General features: G+C 43.2%; 2 protein-coding genes across 8 annotated transcripts in view; one reads left to right on the top strand and one right to left on the bottom strand.

Annotated features, from left to right (window-relative positions):
• MBTD1 (mbt domain containing 1) overlaps window positions 1-8,634 on the bottom strand; it is a 36,614-nt gene extending 27,980 nt beyond the window's left edge. For 2 of the 7 annotated variants that reach the window (XM_062506332.1, XM_062506333.1), the window contains exons 1-2: window positions 6,692-8,253; window positions 982-1,183 (exon numbers count right to left, since the gene is read on the bottom strand). In XM_062506332.1, coding sequence (XP_062362316.1) covers window positions 982-1,135 — 154 coding nt within the window. In that variant the 5' untranslated portion in view covers window positions 1,136-1,183; window positions 6,692-8,253. Of the gene's footprint in view, window positions 1-981; window positions 1,184-6,691; window positions 8,255-8,586 lie in introns of those variants that run through there. The other 5 variants (XM_062506328.1, XM_062506334.1, XM_062506330.1 and 2 more) reach the window with 4 other exon arrangements.
• Window positions 8,635-9,268: 634 nt separating this feature from the next.
• Window positions 9,269-17,925, top strand: UTP18 (UTP18 small subunit processome component). The gene is made up of 14 exons (XM_062506323.1): window positions 9,269-9,583; window positions 9,739-9,866; window positions 9,971-10,066; window positions 10,801-10,880; window positions 11,107-11,192; window positions 11,758-11,883; window positions 12,750-12,924; window positions 13,250-13,350; window positions 14,115-14,205; window positions 14,494-14,617; window positions 15,536-15,710; window positions 16,393-16,535; window positions 17,101-17,160; window positions 17,775-17,925. The coding sequence occupies exons 1-13, from the start codon at window positions 9,284-9,286 to the stop codon at window positions 17,123-17,125; spliced, it is 1,650 nt and encodes a 549-aa protein (XP_062362307.1). The 5' UTR covers window positions 9,269-9,283; the 3' UTR covers window positions 17,126-17,160; window positions 17,775-17,925.
• Window positions 17,926-19,122: the final 1,197 nt, after the last annotated feature.

Raw genomic sequence — 19,122 nt, forward strand, 5'->3', positions numbered from 1 at the left:
ACACCACCACTGATATCAGTGAAACACTAAGAACCTCAAATTCACTGGTGTAACAGTGCCTCTTTCTGCTCCCTATTAATTTCACCCCAGTGCAAATGAATGACCCAGCTAAATCAGCTCAAGATGATTTTTGGTTTTTCACTGTTCTTAAGGAAGCATCTGCTTTGAATCTGGGCCTGCCAATCTTGATTTCCTCTAAATATTGAATACTTCCAACCTGAAATAAAACCAGATCTCTTGTTTGGTTCATAAATGAGTATATCCCAAGTACCCCAGCCCACCAATGTTTCTTTCTGGCTATAATCACATTTCAGAGGTGGACAGCATCACCCACAGTGCATCCCATGATGAGTAAGATTTAGAGACCAACTAATGCCAGTGAGACATAAATCTCACCAAATTCTGCCCAGAGAGAGCTCTACACTAATCACTAGGGTTTCACATAAAATAATTTTCCCTGATAACAAAAGAAATCTTCCCTTTTAAATTTATTTTCCTAGTATTCTCCAGCTCACAGCTAGGGAGGAGTGAACAGGTACATACTAACAGGTTTTACAAAGTAGCAGTAATGAAGTTTTACTAGTATAGGAAGAAATATATTAAAACAGATTGTATATGTAACATAAAGGGCAGAGAGAAGGTATGCCCTGGCATATAGCACACACTGACATTGTCCTGAAAGATCCAGGAATAAAGCCAATGCACATGAGAACACACACATGCATGTGCAGAGAACACATCTGACAGAAGGGCAGATGTTCCCATACTATTTCTTCCCTGTCAGCAGGATTCAAACCTTCTCTTATTTCAGTTTAACAGAACCCAGACAATTCCCACTCCCAAAACCAACCAACCCCAACCCTTCAGCTGCTTTGGTCCCTTTTCAGTTGGGACCAACACTTGGGATGTGACCCTCACAACCCAGCACAGGCCAAAACCCACCAATATCCAACTCCTTGCACTCACACAGCACATACTTACCCATGCCAGATTTGCCATCTGGATAAGTATAAACCTGCCCATTGTTCTTGATAATTGGGAGACTGGATGGCAAAGGAGCAACCTCCTCCTCACTTTCATCTGAACTGGAGCTGCTGCTGGTGTCCTCACTACAACTATCATAACCGTCAAACATCCCGAACGAGTCTCGGCGTTTCCTTTCCACTCGGGAACTATGTTCTGTCTAAAAATTAAAAATAACCAAACAACAACAACAACAACAAAAAAACACAGAATAGCAGAATGTTCTGGATGTAAAGACTACAAAGTCAAGCTTAAAACGTTTCACAGGTCAGTTTTCAAAAGCAGGTATTTTAAGGCACTGCTGTATCAGCACAGACATGAGCCATGTATTGCCAATTACATGAGCATTGGTATAATCAAAACTGGCCAATTTTTGGTGTTGCAGTATACAGGAAGAAAAAACATCTATCTCATGATCCACTGAGAATACACAGGAGCCATCCATACATTTAATTTTCTTGATATCTTTAGAGTTCATTAAGCCTGATGTACTGAACACTGACAGCCACACGAATCTTATATGCAAATGAGCACATTCCAGATGGCTGCAGCCAATTCCACTAAAATTCATTCATTTGAGAAAGCTGGGCAGAGAAAAGACAGTTCAATCAAGAGGGCACTTATACCACAGGAACAGGAATGAGAGGCTCTGCTCTCATTGGCTTGTGGGGTTATCCATAAATCACTCAGCTCCCCTATGAATCCATGACTCCTGTGTGAAGCAGGAACACCTCTCCAGCTCACAGGGCTGTTCTGAGGATTAATACATTAACCATTATGAAGAGCTCAGTTACTATGGCAATAGGGTCTGTACAAATGCTGAAAGAGAGAAAGGTGACTAATTTGCCACTGTCATACACAAAAAACATACATAATAGTTTCAAAAAGTGTGAAGTAGGATAAAACCACACAATTTTGAAGAAGGCATGACAGTTAAGCAATTTCCAGCAAAGACATTAAAGAAGCAAGAGATGAACTGATGTACTTTTTCTAAGCAGATCCACCACATGCATTTTGATATAGTGACAATCTTCACTTTATTAATATCTTACACAGCTCTATTGAAACAAGGCTACTCCTATGTGAGCTGCCCTCATTAAGCTAAAAAAAAGTGTTTTATTTTCCCTATTATTTCTATAATCTTAAACAGTACCTAGTAAGTCTGAGAGGAAATAACAAAGAGAAAACTAAGAAATTTGACAATAAAAGCACAAGTTGGGGAAAGAAATACAGACATGAAAACAGAAGAAAAATTAAGAAAGCCTTTGGCTCAACTTCCTTTTCCAAGAGCTAATTTTATTTAAAAGTCAGCGTAGACAGAAAAGCAATGTGATTGGGTTTTTCCTTCCTAAATTGCATCTGAATTCATAGCTTCAGGATTTTGTCACAGTTCCCCAAATCCCTTTCCTTGAGCATATGCCTGAATATCTTTATTGTCAGATCTCATTCAAGCCTTTCTGACATGCTATCCCTATATTATATTATATTTTATACTCCTTTGCAATCTAAATAAATCCTATCATGGAAGAATTTCCTAATAGGTACAAAGGAAAACTGATTTCCACACTGACCCAATTCTAGCATGCAATTATTAAAAAAAAGAATTCTCCAAAAAACCCAGTAAGCACAAAAGGTTATGCAATAAGGCAAACACTTTTAACACACTTAGAGTAGTTCTGAAACAAAACAACAAAAAAGTCAGTGTAATGTTAAGTATGAATATACTCCTCAACAAAAAAAAAATAAAAATTAAACCAAATCAAATTTAGAATAGGGCATAACCTGACAACTTCCTCAAGGCACTGAAACCAGCAATCAGGGTGCCCAGGGGCTGTTAGAGGAAACACTGAGCCACGGCAGACAAAGCCCAGAGCTGACCCGTGCTGGCAGCAGTGTCACCTGTCCCACCTGCCAGGAACATCCATGACCAGTGACTTGTTTGTGTGTGCACGTGTGCAGCTCCAGGCAGAAGCTGAGCACAATGTTGCCATGGATACAGTGTCCTGCCAACACCGGCAGGAATTTTCAGAACAGAAGATGAAAACTAGTCATCTTCCTCAAGATTTCAGGAGCTCCTTAATATCTCACAGTATTTAAGTTCCCTTGACCACAGTCTCTGCTAAGATGTAAAGTGGGATTCCACATGAACCGTTGCCAGCAGTACTACCAGAGCACTATGATCTTAGAGGGGTTTATTGACAGATACTCCTGGTGTTCCAGAGCCCAGGGGAGATCTCCTTCTTCATGACCTCATCCCCTAAGTCAGCTGCTCTGATTTCACTAGGAGACTGGGGCCTCATCCCATACCAAGGCTGATCCTACGTCTTCAGCCCTCTTATGGAGGCTGCAGTAGAAGCCAGTCTCAGGATATCCCCTTCCCACTGCAGACTTGAGACCCCTGCACCTACATGGTGGTAACTTGGCTCAGCTGCTGGCAGAGGGCTGAAATGCTGTTGCTGCTCAGAAGGAACTGAAGCACAGCCCATGCCCAGTCCCTCCAACTCCCCATGGCAGCTCTGCTCCCACTGCCAGGGATGGTGGAAGAAGAACTGGGAAACTGGGGGCAAGGTGAAGGACCAGAAGCTGAAGCACAGGTGACCACCGCAACAGAGCACTTGGCTCTTTTTGTTGCTCTTCTGCATCACTTCCATTTCGAACCTCAACATTACTGCTAAGCTCTCTTTGCTAAAATAGCCACAAATGGGAAGGAAAACAGTTTCTCTTTGTAAATGGAAAGTTGGGTGTTCAATTAGGATAAATCATTCTTGAGCATTATACAATTTCAGAAGTAGCAATCATCAAGTTTTTGAGTTTAATTACACTGTCAAAACAAATCTCATGTATCACCTTTCCATTTACTTGATATTTAGCCAAATTGTTCCAATTCAAAACTATTGAACAACAAATCTGCAATTCAGATCAGCAGCTTTGCTTACCATTTTAAAATAATACTGTAGCTTTTATAAAACATTTGTATCCCAGCTTTTGCCAGATGACCATATTTGCCAGATAATTTATGCAGGAAGTTCTTAATGTTAATTTGCAGTTATTACCTGGACTGCAAATGGGGAAACTACTGAAAATGTTTTGTGAGATTTCAAAAAGGCAGAGTTTGCAGGGGAAAAAAACCAACAAAATACTTTGCACACAAGGGAAGATTATATACAAACACCTATGCTGCAATTTTTTTAGAGCAGATCAAAACACTTTTATTTTGATAATAAACACCACAAAGGTTCTTTTTAACCCATGTTGAAACACAGCATTTGTAGACATAAGTGAACATGAGGAAGTTTCAATAACCCTTCCTACAGAATTCAGATGAACAAAAAGGAGCTCTAACATCTGGAAGTGAAAAAAGTTGGAGCATTGCTCTGAATTCAAAGGTCAAAGATACATCCTTACAAAAAGGACAAACAGAATTATAAACAAGACAAAGCAGCAGCTTTGGTACAGCAGCAGCCTGCAGTTCCTTCTGAGTTCTTGCTAACTGGTTCCATGTTTTTCTTCCGAAAATTAAGTACAAAATTTCCCCCTTTCTGATTTTCTAAGGCCTTAATCTTTTTCCAGAAGCTCTCAACCATCTCATCAACAGTTCCTGAAGTGCTGGTGGCCTCTAATACATTATGGTGAGCTTTATCAGAGACACCAGGAAACTGGAATCATCTACCTTATGCACTGTCCCTTTGTTGTCACCCTTCCTATCTTTGTAAAAGGCAAAAGGAAGACCCAGGACATGACAGGTCAAAGAGCCTCATCTCATCCCTGGTGAGGTGATGGAACAAGCAATGCTGGAAGTCATCCCTAGGCATGTGAAGGATAAGCAATTCTTAACAAGTCCTTTTAGGCTCCACAGACAACATCTTGTCTGTGTCTGTGAACCAGCCTCTCCCCACAGCAGCTGCAGGGTCTCAGATTCAAAAAAGGCATGCAAAAAACCCCACCAACCCTCAAATCAACATCAAACCAGTTTCTTACTCTTCAAAGCTGGATTTAGCATCAAAAATCATGCTGAGGAGATTGACTTTTTTTCAAAAGACAACCTGATCAGTGTTCAGCTTCTAACAAAACAAGGAGGAGCCTCCTGTCTATCCACACAAACTGCTTGGAGAGGAGCCTGGCTTGCTATAAAACAGAACCTGGCAGCTGGATGCCAAAAGAGCAGCAGCTTGAGTAACTACTGCACTAATAGAGTCTATCTGTACATTAAGCAGAAGTAATGCACAAACAAAAGAGCAAGACAAACTTTCAGGCATTCTAGGTAAGGCTTATTTTCCTAATAAGACTACTGGTTCCTCAACAGAGGTTTTCAGTCAGAGTACTTGTGAAATGTAGTGTGAGCAGCACTGGCAAATTACTCTGTACTATTTGCTCGGGGGGATTCGTGCATACTTTTCTTTTTTGAAGGGATGGGTGGAGAAAAGAACTCTTAGGAACTGCTTTCTTATTCTGCCCAACTTCCCATTTTCCTGTTCTTCCCCTCCACCCTGTGAATACTTGACAACAGAGTATTTTTAAGAAATACTCTTAATTAAGCATTACATAAGGCGAATGGTATGAAAAAGAATATAGTTAAGGAAACTGGTTTCCCTGAGAGCAGGAAGGCAACTCTAAACAAATAAGAAAATAACCAGTTTCTCATTCTTAACATACATTTATATATATATATACACACACACATTGAATTTGATCAATATATTGAAACATACATTCTTTCAGTGTAGTAATTACTCTCTTAATACAAAAAAGTAGGCATAAAGGGTGAGAAATCCATGGCAAAAAAACTCCTATTTCATGCTATTTAGACACCAAACACTCAGGGAATGGCTTTAGTGTCTTTATGAAGACTGTGTGCTCGAGCATTGGCAAATTTATGCAAAAGACTTTTGAAGGTAAAAACTTGGAAGAAAAACACCCCATTATTATGGAACCAAGCCTCTTGCCCCCAGGTAAGTGCAGCTGGCCACAGGAGGATGATCCAAAACAGCCACAGAAAGGTTTCAAACCACTCCAAATGGTTGTTGTTACTTTTGAATTCAGTCTAGGGCTTGAATTCAGAATAGCAGCAATATGGAGCTTGGAGTATAAGAGCTGTAGCTCAGCAAAGGTACACCAGAGTACTTGAACAGAGGCATCGTTTCCTACATCCAGCTCCAATCCCCCAAATGGGACAGAGCTATGGACAGATGGGATCTGAGGCCAAAGTCAACAATGAGGTCACCACAACCTTCAAGCCAAGGGTCTGTCATTAAACAGATTTACTTTAATTGCATATCCTTAATGGATCCAAGGGTATTTCCAAGTTAGACTTAAATTTGATGCACAGGTTTTGTTTTCAAAAGTTCATTGATGCTTTATGCTACAAATTTAGTTTCAGCTCTTTCAGTTAGGGAAACACTACAATAGAACTAATTTATTACAACTCTTCTGAATGCAAGTTGTCCAAAATAATTTACAGTAGGATAGCAGCTTGTCCATGTGGAACTGAAGCTTACTTGTGCCTCAGAACATGACCAAAAAAGAAAATTCAAACATGGTACCAATTTGAAGAAAACACACTTTCAGCTTTCATTAAAAACAAACAAACAAAAACCCCCAAAGCTAAACATCTTGGGATTCTTGGAAATCAGAACCAACCAAACTTACTTTTTTTATATAAGCAACTCACCTCTATCTGGAAATGTGCCTTCCACTCTTATTATAAGTAAAATCTCTGCTGGAAAATTACAGAAATGTTTTTTCCTGTCTCTTCATTTGCTATGTATGACAGCATTTTGTCTGAAGCCAGTTTCTGCTGTTTGCCAATGGTTTTGTCCATAGCCTCTTCCCCAGGGGGTTTCACACAAGAGGGGAGACTCTTTCATAAAAAAATATATCACATTAGCAGGAAATTTTGGAGGGGGGTGTGATGATTAATATGTGAAATATCTGAGTTTTGATAAAACTAAAAATCTTTTACAAACTCCATTATGTTTCTACAAAGCCCTTACAGGAGTATCTGGAAGAGGCAAATACTTCACTTTAAATACTGTGTTACCATTAAAACAAACAAAAACCCAAGAACTCAAATAAAATAAATTTAAATGTAAAAATCCCCAAAACCACCACCAACCCAAAACCAAAGTGTTCAACACCTGAATTCATTCCACGTGCTCAGAGCCAGGTTCAGCAAATGATCCCACATGCCCAGAGTGTACCAACTTACCTGAGAAATGAAGGAATGCAGTAGTGGTTTTCGGAAGATATGAAAAGCCTTGCAAAATTAAATCAAATTTTAGAAGGTAAGAGAAATGAAAGCAAATGAGAAGGAACTTTTGTGCATGTTACCACTGCTGCTCAAGGCACCTCGCTCTTTAGGGAACAATGCAGAGAATTCTTCCAGTCTGCAATCTTTCTGCACGTGCACAAGTCCACATGTTCTCAAGAACAATACCTGAGCTATTCCTGGGAGATAAGATCCCTCTGCATAGCTTCCTATAGCCTACATTGCACATTTTCTCAAAATGATGCCTAGGCTGAAGAAATGAGTAAAGACAAATGACCTGCCAAGTTTTACTGCCTTCTTAAGGAAATACATTGCTTTAGTTCTCATTAAAGGCTCCAGATTAGACTCTCATAGCCTTATTCCATTCCTTTTAAGTCAAAATCAAGCTATTGAATATAATAAATAGGTAAATGCAGGTCCTCAAGCCTGCAAAATAATTTTTCAATTAAAGTACAAGAGATTGCCCTGCAGCTTTCAGCTCTGACTAGATTTAGATTTGAAAAATCACAACAGTTGCCAGCTACATTTTAAAATAAATTGCTTTTTCACACACAGATTTTTTACCATCATTAGCATATGCTTTGTAGTAGGACTTTTAATTTTCAAAGCCACGCGGGGCAGAAATTGCTACACTTTCATACATTTCCAGCAACAACCTGAAAGCGAAACTGGTTTCACAAGTTTACTACTCCTTACAAAGAGAACAAAGTCACAACATCAGAAGTCATAAAAATCGCACAGGGAGAGGGGAAGTGGCCGCAAAGAATCCAAAACTTCTGAAGCGCCGGTGCTAAAGAAAACTCTCCAGCACTTCACACGAGAACGCTGGAAAAGTGAACTTTAAAGGATGGAGCTACAGGAGGAAGTTACTGAAACCCCGCACTAGAGCGGAGCAGGGGGCGAAGCGGATCCGAGCGCGGCAGCTGAAACTTTTCTCGGAGGGAGGAAGGACAAAACCCGACCCCGCACAGCCGGGCCGCAACAAAGGGGTCCGGCCGTGCCGCCCCCACGTGCCCCGGCCAGAGCCACCCGCGGCTCCCCAGGGCCCTCCCCGAGCAGCAGCGCCGGCCCGGCCCCCGGAGCCCCCGTCCCGGGCGGGCACAACCCCGCACCCCGCGGGGCCGCCCCCGCAGCACCCAGGGGTGTCCCCGGCTCCCTCCCACGCACCGCGGGGCCGCCTCTCGCCGCACGGGCACCGGGGGTCGCCCAGCTCCCGCCCACGGCTCTACCCACGCCGCTCACCCCTCAGGCGCTGGGGCATCCGCGGGACCGCGCCTCCCGCGGGCTCCGGTACTCACCAGTTCCTTTGTGTTTTCCATCAGGCCCTCATGGGCAGGAGCCGCCTGCTGCCTCTGCGCGCTCGCCCCGGGGGCTCTGGCGCCGCGGGTGCCCGCGGTCGGGGCCGAGCCCGGCGGGGCGGGGGCGGCCCGGGCAGTTCAGCCGCTCCGAGCGCCGGGGAGCGACCGGGACCGACCGCGGCCGCCGGGACATCAACAACACGGGCGCGCGGCTGCGCAGGCGCAGACACGCCCCCGCCGGGATCGGGCTGCGCGGGGCGGGCCCTCTGCCATATCCCCCCCCACTCTGGGCGAAGTCATTCGTTACCGGGGGTGGGCGCTCCGCACCAAGGCGGGGACCGCGGGGGGGTAAGAGCAGCCGTGTCCGCCAGAAAGTGACGGCGCGCAGGGGCCGTCGCGGTGAGGGGCCGATAAGCAGCCGGTGAGGGACGCGTGTCGCCTCCCAGCTCTGGGTTCCCCCCCGCGCTCGCAATGGAGCGGCCTCGCCGTGGCCGCGTCACGTGGAACTCGGGATGGGCGGGGGCGTGGGGGCAAAGGGAGGTGAAGAAAGGAATCACGTGACCGCGCGTCCCCGCCGGGGGCGGGGCTTGGTCACATAGGGCGGGGGCGGGGCGGCGGCAGGAGCCTATCGCGGGCGGGGACTGGACCGGGTGACGTCGCAGCCGTGCACGTGTTCCGGTTCCGGTTCCGGTGCGCGATGCGGGGTCTGGCGGCGGCCGCGGGGCGGGAACGCGGAGCGGTAAAAGCGGCCGGAATGAAGGGGGTGACGAAAGTGTCTAAAGTGACCAGAGCGGCTAAAATGGCGAAACCCAAGCGGAGGGCGAAGCTGGCCGCGGCGGATCAGACGGCCGCTGCCGAGGCGGCGCGGCGCGCCCGCCACCTGAAGGCGCTGAGCTGCGCGTCTGGCGCCGAGCGGGAGCTGGAGGAGCTGGTATTCGGTGACAGCCTCAACGTGGAGGAGGACGATCTGCTGCGGCGCCTGGCCGGGCCCCCACGGGTACGGCACACCCAGGCCCGGGCCCTGCCTGGCCCGACAGCGGTGGCCCCGGGCGGGGTCGGTGCTCGGTGCTCGGTGCTCGCTGCGGCCCCGCCCGCTCGCTCCCCGGGCTCCGAGCGTGTCCCCGGTCACACGGCCCGTGCGGTTGTTTTCAGGTTACTGCTGCAGAGGGGAAGGACCTCCGGGAAGAGCCCAGCGATTCGGAGGTGGAGAATGAAGTGAAAGGTGATTTACTGCCCAAAAAGCCGGCGTGGGTGGATGAGGATGATGAAGCCGAGGAAAAGTAAGTTCAGGTTGCGTGATGGGAATTAAATATCAAACTTGGGAGTGCTTGTAAGTGGCCTTGGTTTAAACGACCTTTGTGTTCTGTGTGTTTTTCCCCTCTAGTGTTGATATGACCCATAAGTACAGGAAAGATTTCATGAAAAGTGATGCCGAGACAACGCTTACTAAGAAAAAACTGAAGAAAAGACTTGAAGAACAGTGAGTTTCCCTAATGTTTTTGTGGGTGACTATATTGAGATAAGATCATTGATCTCCAAGGTGGGTGCCAGACTTTTCAGTGACACCCAGAACAGGATGAGGGGCAGTAACCATCAATCAAACCACAAAAAGTTTCATCTCAATATGAGGAAGATTTTTTTTCCATGGAAGGTGACAGAGCACTGGAACAGCTGCCCGGGGAGGCTGTGGAGTCTTCCTCTGGAGACATTCCAAATACACCTGGATGTGTTCCAGTGTCACCTGCTCCAGGTGACCCTGTCTTGGTGAAGGGAGGTTGGACTGGATGATTTCTAGAGGGCTGATCTCCCAGCTCAACAATTTTGTGAGCTAAAATACATTTATTTGACACACAAAGTCGCTTTGCTTTTTATTCACTGTGCTCATGTGGCCTCTTCAAAGCCAGTGCTTCCTGCAGTATTTGTGGTGGTTTTAAATCACAAATAATACTAAGAATAGTAAAAAAATTCATTAGCATTGTCTAGACTAACTTGTTTAATACTTGTATCAAAGTGGCCAATCTACTTTGTCTTCTAGGAAGTATACAAGAAACAGTGAGATCTTAAAATTTTTTGAAAAAATTCAAAACTTGCATTGTGTTGCATGAGTGCAATCCTGCAAAATTCTGACTGTGCTTCTCTAAGTACTTAACTCATAGAAGGAAATTACTGTCTCACAAAAGTGATGTTTTTTTCCTCTTCCTCTGTTTTCATAAGGTTTCAACAAGCCATGGGAGGAGTTCCTGCTTGGGCTGATCTAGAAAACAGAAAGAAATCCAAAAGGACTTCGAGTGACAGTAAATATATCCAATACTATTCTGCTAAGTGTTTCTGTGATTCCCTGTTCAGCTTGCTAGAAGATAATTACATTTGATGCATTCTCAGTTTCAGTAGTGTGATAATATACTGGGTATGTCAGCTTTGTTCCTTAGATGTGCTTTAATTTGTTTCAGTGAGAAATGTGTTGATTTTGCTGTGGGTGTTTGTCCAATTAGCTGTTTCCATGTGCTTTGGTTTAATGAGGTGATAGTGATGAAGATGATGATCTGCTACGCAGGACTGGCAATTTCATAAGGAGCTCAGAGTCTCTGCCAAGTGGGATTTTAAAGGTAAACCTTATCTTTCCACTTGAGTTAGACTTAAGTGAACGCTTTGACTCTTGTGTATAAAACTAGTGATTCTGTGAATTTGTTTCTGCAGCTAGAAGCTCTAGAGGATAAGCAAATGGAACAGTTTACATGAAAGCATGAAACAATGAACTGAGGTGGATTGTTTGACATAAGAATTTTCTGCACTCTAAATAGCATCTTCTAGTAGGATTTTAATTTCTGCAGAGGGAGGATGGAATTCTCCCACAGCTTTGAAGCTACTGGAGGGATCTTTAGGAAGACAGCTTTAAATTATTATTTCCCACACTGTCTCCTACAGCTATCTCAGATGAGTCAGAATGCAGCTGGTTTTACACTCACTGTTAAAGCAAGTAAAAAGGCCAGTGAGTTCAGCCTGTGTTTTCATTGGGGCAGCTCCCTGAATGGGCTGTGTGTGCTCTGCTCACCTTGTGTTGCCCAAAACTTCCTGACAGGGCTTGAGGTCTTGTAGCATAAAGAGTAATTGGCTTTTTATCCAGCATAAGTGATTGTTGGGGTTTTTTTAACTGTCTGATCTGTGTTGTAGATGAGCACCTGCCTTCCTGCAAACCAGGAACGTTTTGCCAATGGAAAACTGGTGACAGTGCAGTTTCATCCTTCAGCTCAAGTGGTGATGACAGCTGGGCACGATCGCTCTGTGTCCCTCTTCCAGGTGAGGAACTTCACTTGTACTTTGCTAATGGTCACTAACATAGAACCTTTTTTTTGCGTGTACATTAAATAGCCTGGAGTGGTGGACTTTTTCTCCCTTCCTCTACACACTGGATGTAATGTCTGTGTTTACAATGGAAATTCCTTGGTTAAAGGCATCTTGGAAGGAATTTCCACCTGTGACTTCACACCAAGCACATGTTGGTGCTGGCAAATACTGGCAAATGTTTTGTCTCAGAGATTTTAGCTGAAGATTTGTGTTCAAAATCTTTGGTTTGCAGGTTTACAGTGAGGAATACTAACAAAGTTTTTTGTTCCTAAGTTATTTGGAGAACCTGTAGTGGGGGGAGCAGCCCCCTTTGCTTTGAGACTGTAAAATTGCTGTCAAATCATGTTGGGGATGGAGAGGCTGTGCTGCAGGAAGAAGGTGTTCATCTTGAGACACTCCCCTGCTCCTCTGGAAACTAAAGATCCTAATTTTACTTAGGAACTTTTAGTATGGCCCTGTATAATGAAATGCTCAGACACAAGTGGAACGTGATATTCCCACGGAGCTGCGAGAAAACTCAAATACAAGCAGATGTTTCCATTTAGAAAAAGCACAATAGAAGTGGTTATTTGAACAAAGCACGGGCAAGATGAGGAAGGGAAAGAGGTGTGAGGTCTATCAGAAAGGCAGGGAGTGCCTGTTACATGAGGTGAGAAGCTAAGAACCAGATCATTTGTAGGAGAGAGGAAGGGTTTAAGGCTTCACAGTATCTCTTACTACTCAAGTCTCAGCTGAGAAGTTGAGATAATTTTTCTCTGTAAAAGTAATTGATACATTCCTCAATATGACAACCTGGTTTGTTACTTTCTTTTTTGAAGGTGGACGGTATAAGGAACCCAAAAATACAGAGCATCTATTTAGAAAGCTTTCCAATTTATAAGGCTCGTTTCAGTGTGGATGGAGAACAAGTTATAGCCACTGGTACTCACCACAGCATGTTCTTTGTGTATGACATGATAGCTGGGAGGATCATCCCCATCCCAAAAGTAAGAGGTATGTGTTGCAGCTCTGAGTGTCTGGGCACAGTTGAAGCTGTCCCAAATGGAAATGGCACATGAATTTGCTTTAAAAGAAAGTGCAGTGGGTTGTTGGAGGTTGTATTTTTAACTTGCCTTCAAGGAAATAAAGTACCTTTAGTGTTAATTTGTCTGGGATATTAATTATCGTACATGAGCAAGGTTGAATTCAGTTTCTCTGTGGTAGCACATTGCAGAAATGAAAAGCTGGAGTCAGGTCTTAGCCATATTCATCCTACCTCTAAATGTTGAGGCCAAAGTATAAATTATGACAATTTCAAGTTTCAAATCTCTTTTTAAAGGTGTGGAGGAAAAATTTCTCAGAAACTTCGAACTCTCTCCAGATGGATCATTTATGTTGCTAACTGGAACTTCAGGTTACCTTCACTTGCTGTCCATGAAGGTACTTTCTCTGCATGGTTCATGTAGCTTCACTTCCTTGGTGCCTTTGCCCTTTTGAATCTGCTTTTATTTCATCTGCAAGGCAATCTAACTTTGAGCTGAAGCCAACGTATGACACGTACTGTGACAGCCCTCAAAAACGTGCTGCTGAATCAACCCACTGCAGCTTTAGGGAATTGTTTTGGACTCTCTGAGACTTTGTTCTGCAGCTCCATGGGCTGGTGGAGCTCAGGGCAGTTCCATGGGATTTTCAGCTGGAAGAAGTCGTGTGTCAGTGCTGTATTTCAGCTGCTTGCATAAGCACTGTGCTGGCAAAAGGAATGGAAGCAGCATGGGAACAGGCACCTGGGGGTGGAAGAAATACAGGACTGCTTTTGTGGGAGTCATGCTAGTGCATGCTGCTGTACCCTGTTCATGAATCATGCCAAACACTGATTCATAATGCATAGAGCAATCTTTCAGCTGAATTTTAAAATGCCTTATGATGGCAGGTGGATTTGTTTTAAACTTTCACAGGGGAAATACTTTTAAAGGAGAAAGTTCAGTTTTGTGTAACTCAGGCTCTTCAGTGAGGGGGCAAACAAGTGTTTGTTGATCCAGCTGCAGTTGGAATCAAGAGCTTGTGCTCTGCTCTGCAGGTACTGAAAATGTTGGTGCTGTTCTCTGAATGTCAGGGTAGCTAACGTAAGATTTTTGTGGGACAAGAAACAACTTATCTGTAGATTTTTGGTAGAATCTCTGTCAGCATTGTTCTTCATCCTACAGACAAAAGAACTGATCAGCACTATGAAGGTGAATGGAAGGTGCACTGCCTCTGCTTTCACCCCAGACAGCAGTAAAATATACAGCTATTCAAGTGAGTATTTCAGCAGCTCTAATCATAATTCCATTTAAATTGTATGAGTTCTTAGAAGTCACTGTTTGCTAGTATCTCTCTTAAAAATACAACCAAGTGATCAATCATTAAAGAATGGAATTAACTATATTAGTATGCCTTTAATTGTTGGGTTTTTTAAAAATACCCTGTATTTGGTAGTTGCAAATGAGCTTCTAGTTGTCATCTAATTAAACTTGTTTTAGCAAAATGAACCAGCAAAGTGATATGTATGTGTGTTTTCTTTAAAATCCTTCATTCTGCAACCAGAGGAAGGTGAAGTTTTCATTTGGGATGTGAGAAGCAGAAAGTGTCTACACAAATTTGAAGATGAAGGTTCTTTAGAAGGGAAGTGCATTGCTGTTTCAAAAAATAACCAGTATGTGGCATGTGGGTAAGTGACTGAACTTTGACAGCTGCTTCTGCTCTTATTTTGAAGCTCTTCAGTGAACTTAGGGGTGGCTGGTGTGAGTGTAGGAACATGGTTTGGCTCTAATGAGCTTAGAGAAGACATGTATAGATAAATATTCCCTATTTTATGGTAATAATTTACTTTTTTCTATGTACGTATAAAATACCATAGTACTTGTAAAGCAAAGGAGTGATAGTGGTATTACTATTGCCATATATGGGTTCAGTTAATTTTGAAATCACACTGACTAAAAATCACAAATTCTGTAACAGGAATGTTGTTTCAGGGTTTTATCCCTTTTCTAATTCTCTTCCCTGTACTCTGAATTTAGCTCCTGCAAGGCAGCATGTTAGCCTTTCAAAAGGGGCCTCAACTGAAAGGCACAGGCTGAAACTGTTACTCCAGATTTGAGATGCAGTTTCAGCCAGTGTCTGGATTCTTTTACATGAGAATAGCAAATAAATACAATATATATGTATATATATATATATATATATATATTCCTAGCTCCCTGTAGAAGAGGATTTTAAAGTAAGCTTATGCTACAGTTATAAAATAAGCCCCACAATAAAAAATCTGAAGTTATTTCAGAGTGTTTTCATACCCAGCTCTCCTTGCTTTGAGTCCATCCTGGTAACACATGGGCTCATCAAGGCTCTCCACAGTTGAGTCTCTTATTATACAAGTAAAAAGAAAATCCAAATCAGCAAAAACCTAAACGCCTCCACTAAATATTGTTACAAACTCCAAAGGAAAATGAAGCTCCAAACAAAATATTATTACAAACTCCAGTAAATAATTGGAAATTATATTTTCAGGGGAGTAGTGTCTATAAGTAACAAGGCAATATGTACTGAAATGTTACTTTTGAGTGTAATTTTTGTTCATTTTGTTCTTTAGTTCATCTTCTGGAGTTGTAAATTTATACACCACTGATGCCTGCTTCAAAGAAAACCATCCTAAGCCAGTTAAAGCCATAATGAACCTTGTTACTTCTGCCACCTGTGTGACCTTTAATCCCACCACAGAGATCTTGGCAGTGGCTTCCCGTGACACTGATGAGGCTGTCAAATTGGTATGTTCAGCTTCTTTTTTTGCAATATTTCTTTTATATCTTGCTAAAAATATTGCTGGTGCCATAATAAAACTCATGAAGCAGATACAGGTACTGGACCAAGCAGATCAGGACATGGCCAAGACACTGCATTTACAAGTATGTAATTTTATTTGGTAAATTTGCTCTGAAAATAACATTTTGTAGCTTAGTTAACCTTTTCAAAAAGCCTTGTAAAACGTTTGGAAGTGTTTGAGGTTATGGTTGGACAGGGCTTGGAGGAACCTGGTCTAGTGGAAGGTGTCCCAGCCCATGGCAGGGGGTTGGAACTCTGTGAAAACTTTAGGGTTCCTTCCAACCTAACCAGTCTGTGATTCTATTTCAGTCCTGTCAGTATAGCTCAGCAACAAATGTGAGTTTTCAGCAGCTGGTAACTGTAACCATCTTATTATGGTGGTGTTTTTTTGCCAGCCTTATCAGAATTCTGGCTAACAGTGGAACTGTTAAATTAATCTGAGGATCTGTAGGCCTGAGAATTGCAATAATTGGTTCCGTGGTGTGTTCCCTGCTCCTTTTCTCCAATAGAATTCCAGGAATATAACTGAATAGTTGGACTTATCTATAACTGAAGTTCAATGTTCTGCAGTTTATTTTTAGTGATTTTTTTTTTCCTAACTTCAAATTCTGACCTATTTCTCAATAGGTGCACCTTCCTTCATATACTGTATTCTCAAACTTCCCTGTGTTCAGAAGAAAACAGATTTATCTTGCTCAGTCTATGGACTTCTCTCCCAGAAGTGGATATTTCTCTGTAGCAAACAACAAAGGCAAAGCTTTGTTGTTTAGGTGGGTACTAAGTTAGGTCCATTAATCCCAGATAAAATGTTTGTTTTCTGTAGGGTGGGGCAGATGACTGTCAGTGATAACGTGATTCCTGAGTGTGGAGTTGGCTTTCCCTGCTGGAGAACAACCCTTGTTTGTCTGATTATGCAATACACTCAGTTTCCAGACTTTTATTTTCTTCCCCTGGTCATATGGTCAGGGTGAGGAGCAGGGCTAACTCTAAGCAGGAATATTCGTTTTTTTTCAACTCACAGCTTCATGGTGCTTGAAAAACTGCTGAATTTTAAGATGAGATTTTAATGATTTACCAAGACAGACAGGAAAAATTTACAGAAATATTCCTAAATATGAATAAACCTTGTGATTTGTCCTTTATTTGAACTTGAACTGCATATTATAATGGCACTTAAGTAATTCTAGCAGGTGGATGTTTGCTATCTTTTACTACATTGATACTTCAGGTTGGCTGAGGATACTCAGTGACACTGCTGAAGAGCTGTTGTTTCTTGGTGTTGTCCCCTCAACAGATTACTGAGAAGTTTTAAATATCTCAATTTTTTTTCTTTAGGCTAAAACATTATTCATCCTTCTGAAAGAAGATACAGGAGAAGATGAACCAGTAACTGAGGTGAAAAAAGCACTAGTACTGTTCACAGTGTTGGCTTGAGGAGCCTCAGAATTTTCATGTTGCTGCCTCCACTTCTTTACAGATGGCAGGAAGGATTTCTTAGCCCTGTGTGATCTGTCCTGCCTGGGTCACTCATGGGCTGGAGTAGGACTGACCTTGTCACTCTCAGCTTTTCTGATAATGCAGCAAGTTGATAGTTCAACTAAAAACTGCTGTCAGCCAGACTGTGCTGATTATATTTAAATCAAACTCAGCAATGTTGATGAACAGCTGCAGGCTGGCAGGGACTGGGCCTGATCCTGTTCTGGAGTGTTGTGAGCCCCCACAAGTCTGTATCATTTCAAATTCCCATTACATGAATTACTGAAGTTTAAAGCAGAATTTGTGTACAGATATGATTTTATTGTGCACTTAAATGTCTTCTTGGGAAACTACAAAAACTTGTAGCCTTGACAGAAATACAGTAGATTGACAAAAGCTGTTAATGAGGGCAGGGTGAACTTGTTTAGACTGGAAGCAGCTCTGACTGCTGCATGTTAAGCTTGCATAGAATTTTGTGATGGCTCAGTGTTTGGAAAATACTAACAAAATTATCTCTACTGGTCTTTCCCCAGGTGTTGTAACCTGCAGAAACAAGGATGCTGATAAAATCAAAGCTGTTTTTTTTTTTATATATGGAAGCAAAAAAATATTAATAGAATATATGTTGGGTTTTTTAATTGTTTGTTTTAAATAAATATACCTGGTAAGTTTCCAGGCAACTTGCCTCAACTTATTCTAATGCTTCATGTAGGATCCCAAGTAAGATTTTACTGCTTGGCACTCAAGCTGGTGTCTTCCAGAAGTGCTTAAATGTCTTAATTATAATAAGCATGTGAAGCATTCTCTAGTGCTGAAACAGGAATTTTGTGTAAACTGACCTCTGCTCTGTGCATTTAGCAGTAGCTTTTCCATCAGCCTGGTTCACTTGAGGCTGGGTTGGAACCAGCATTTTGCTACCTGGAGGAGCCCCTTCCCCTCATACCCTGTTGATGCTGGTGTTGCAGCACAGCCCAACTTCCCAGCTGTAGCTTCATGGTGCCCTAAAGCAAGAGGTGAAAAAAACCCACCTGATTTATGCTTTCCTGCCTCCTGCTGGAGGCATTTTTCCTTTCCTGCTGGAAAGGATCCCAGCCCAGGCTCTATCCCTGCACCTAAGAAACACTCCCCAGGGAAATACCCTAGGATTAAATGTGGACAAGTAGAATATTTTCCAAACTGGACTCACTCGTTCCTGAGAAGGGATCGAATATGGTTGGATTTTGAGAGAGGCTGATACTGTTGCCTGTAGTAAAATTGAATGCAGAATGTGGCCCTGGAGGACCCCAACAGATGCAGTTCTTGGGGTTCCTCTGGTGCATGTGGTAGAATCCTTGTCCACTCATCCCCGGAATCCACCAGGTTGGGTTCCTTACCCACGAAGGGGCAGTCTCTTGCTGTCAAGTGGAATTCCCACCAGGCACCTAGACAGGGGATAACTGAGGTCACCCATGGCCAGGCACAAGTTGTGTTCTTGGAGGGTTTTTGCCAGGGTCACCCAGACATTTTGCTTGGGTTGAGGGATGATCCACCCAGTGGCTGTTGGAAGGGCAAGGAGCATCCAAAGGTGCAGAGGGCAAGAATTGGCATCAGCAGCACAGCTGTTCCCAGAAGGGCTCAGAGAGGAGCTAAAAGTTACAGGGAATGTTATAGGAAATTTGGGGGAAAAAGTGAGATATGGACTGGCCCTCTGAGTCTGGTTTTTGTCTCCCAAGGAATGTTCTGCTGCTGTCCAGTGGGAGGCAGAGCAGGAGAGAATTTCCCCTCTGGACAGGACAGTTGGGCCCAGGGTACCCCATTAGGGCAGGACCTTAAAGGCAGAGTAGGACTAATGATAGTGCTGGAACTTCCTTCTCAGTAAGTGAGAGGCTCTTTCCAAGTATG

This window comes from Cinclus cinclus, chromosome 20 (assembly GCF_963662255.1).
Source record: "Cinclus cinclus chromosome 20, bCinCin1.1, whole genome shotgun sequence".
Lineage (NCBI taxonomy): Eukaryota > Metazoa > Chordata > Aves > Passeriformes > Cinclidae > Cinclus > Cinclus cinclus.

Bases quoted from the DNA above. Each gene is read 5' to 3' on its own strand.
- UTP18 (XM_062506323.1), top strand. From the start codon at position 9,284: ATGCGGGGTCTGGCGGCGGCCGCGGGGCGGGAACGCGGAGCGGTAAAA. The intron at 9,584-9,738 runs GTACGGCACACC...GGTTGTTTTCAG, and splicing joins GCCTGGCCGGGCCCCCACGG to GTTACTGCTGCAGAGGGGAA. The intron at 10,881-11,106 runs GTAAATATATCC...TGGTTTAATGAG, and splicing joins CAAAAGGACTTCGAGTGACA to GTGATAGTGATGAAGATGAT.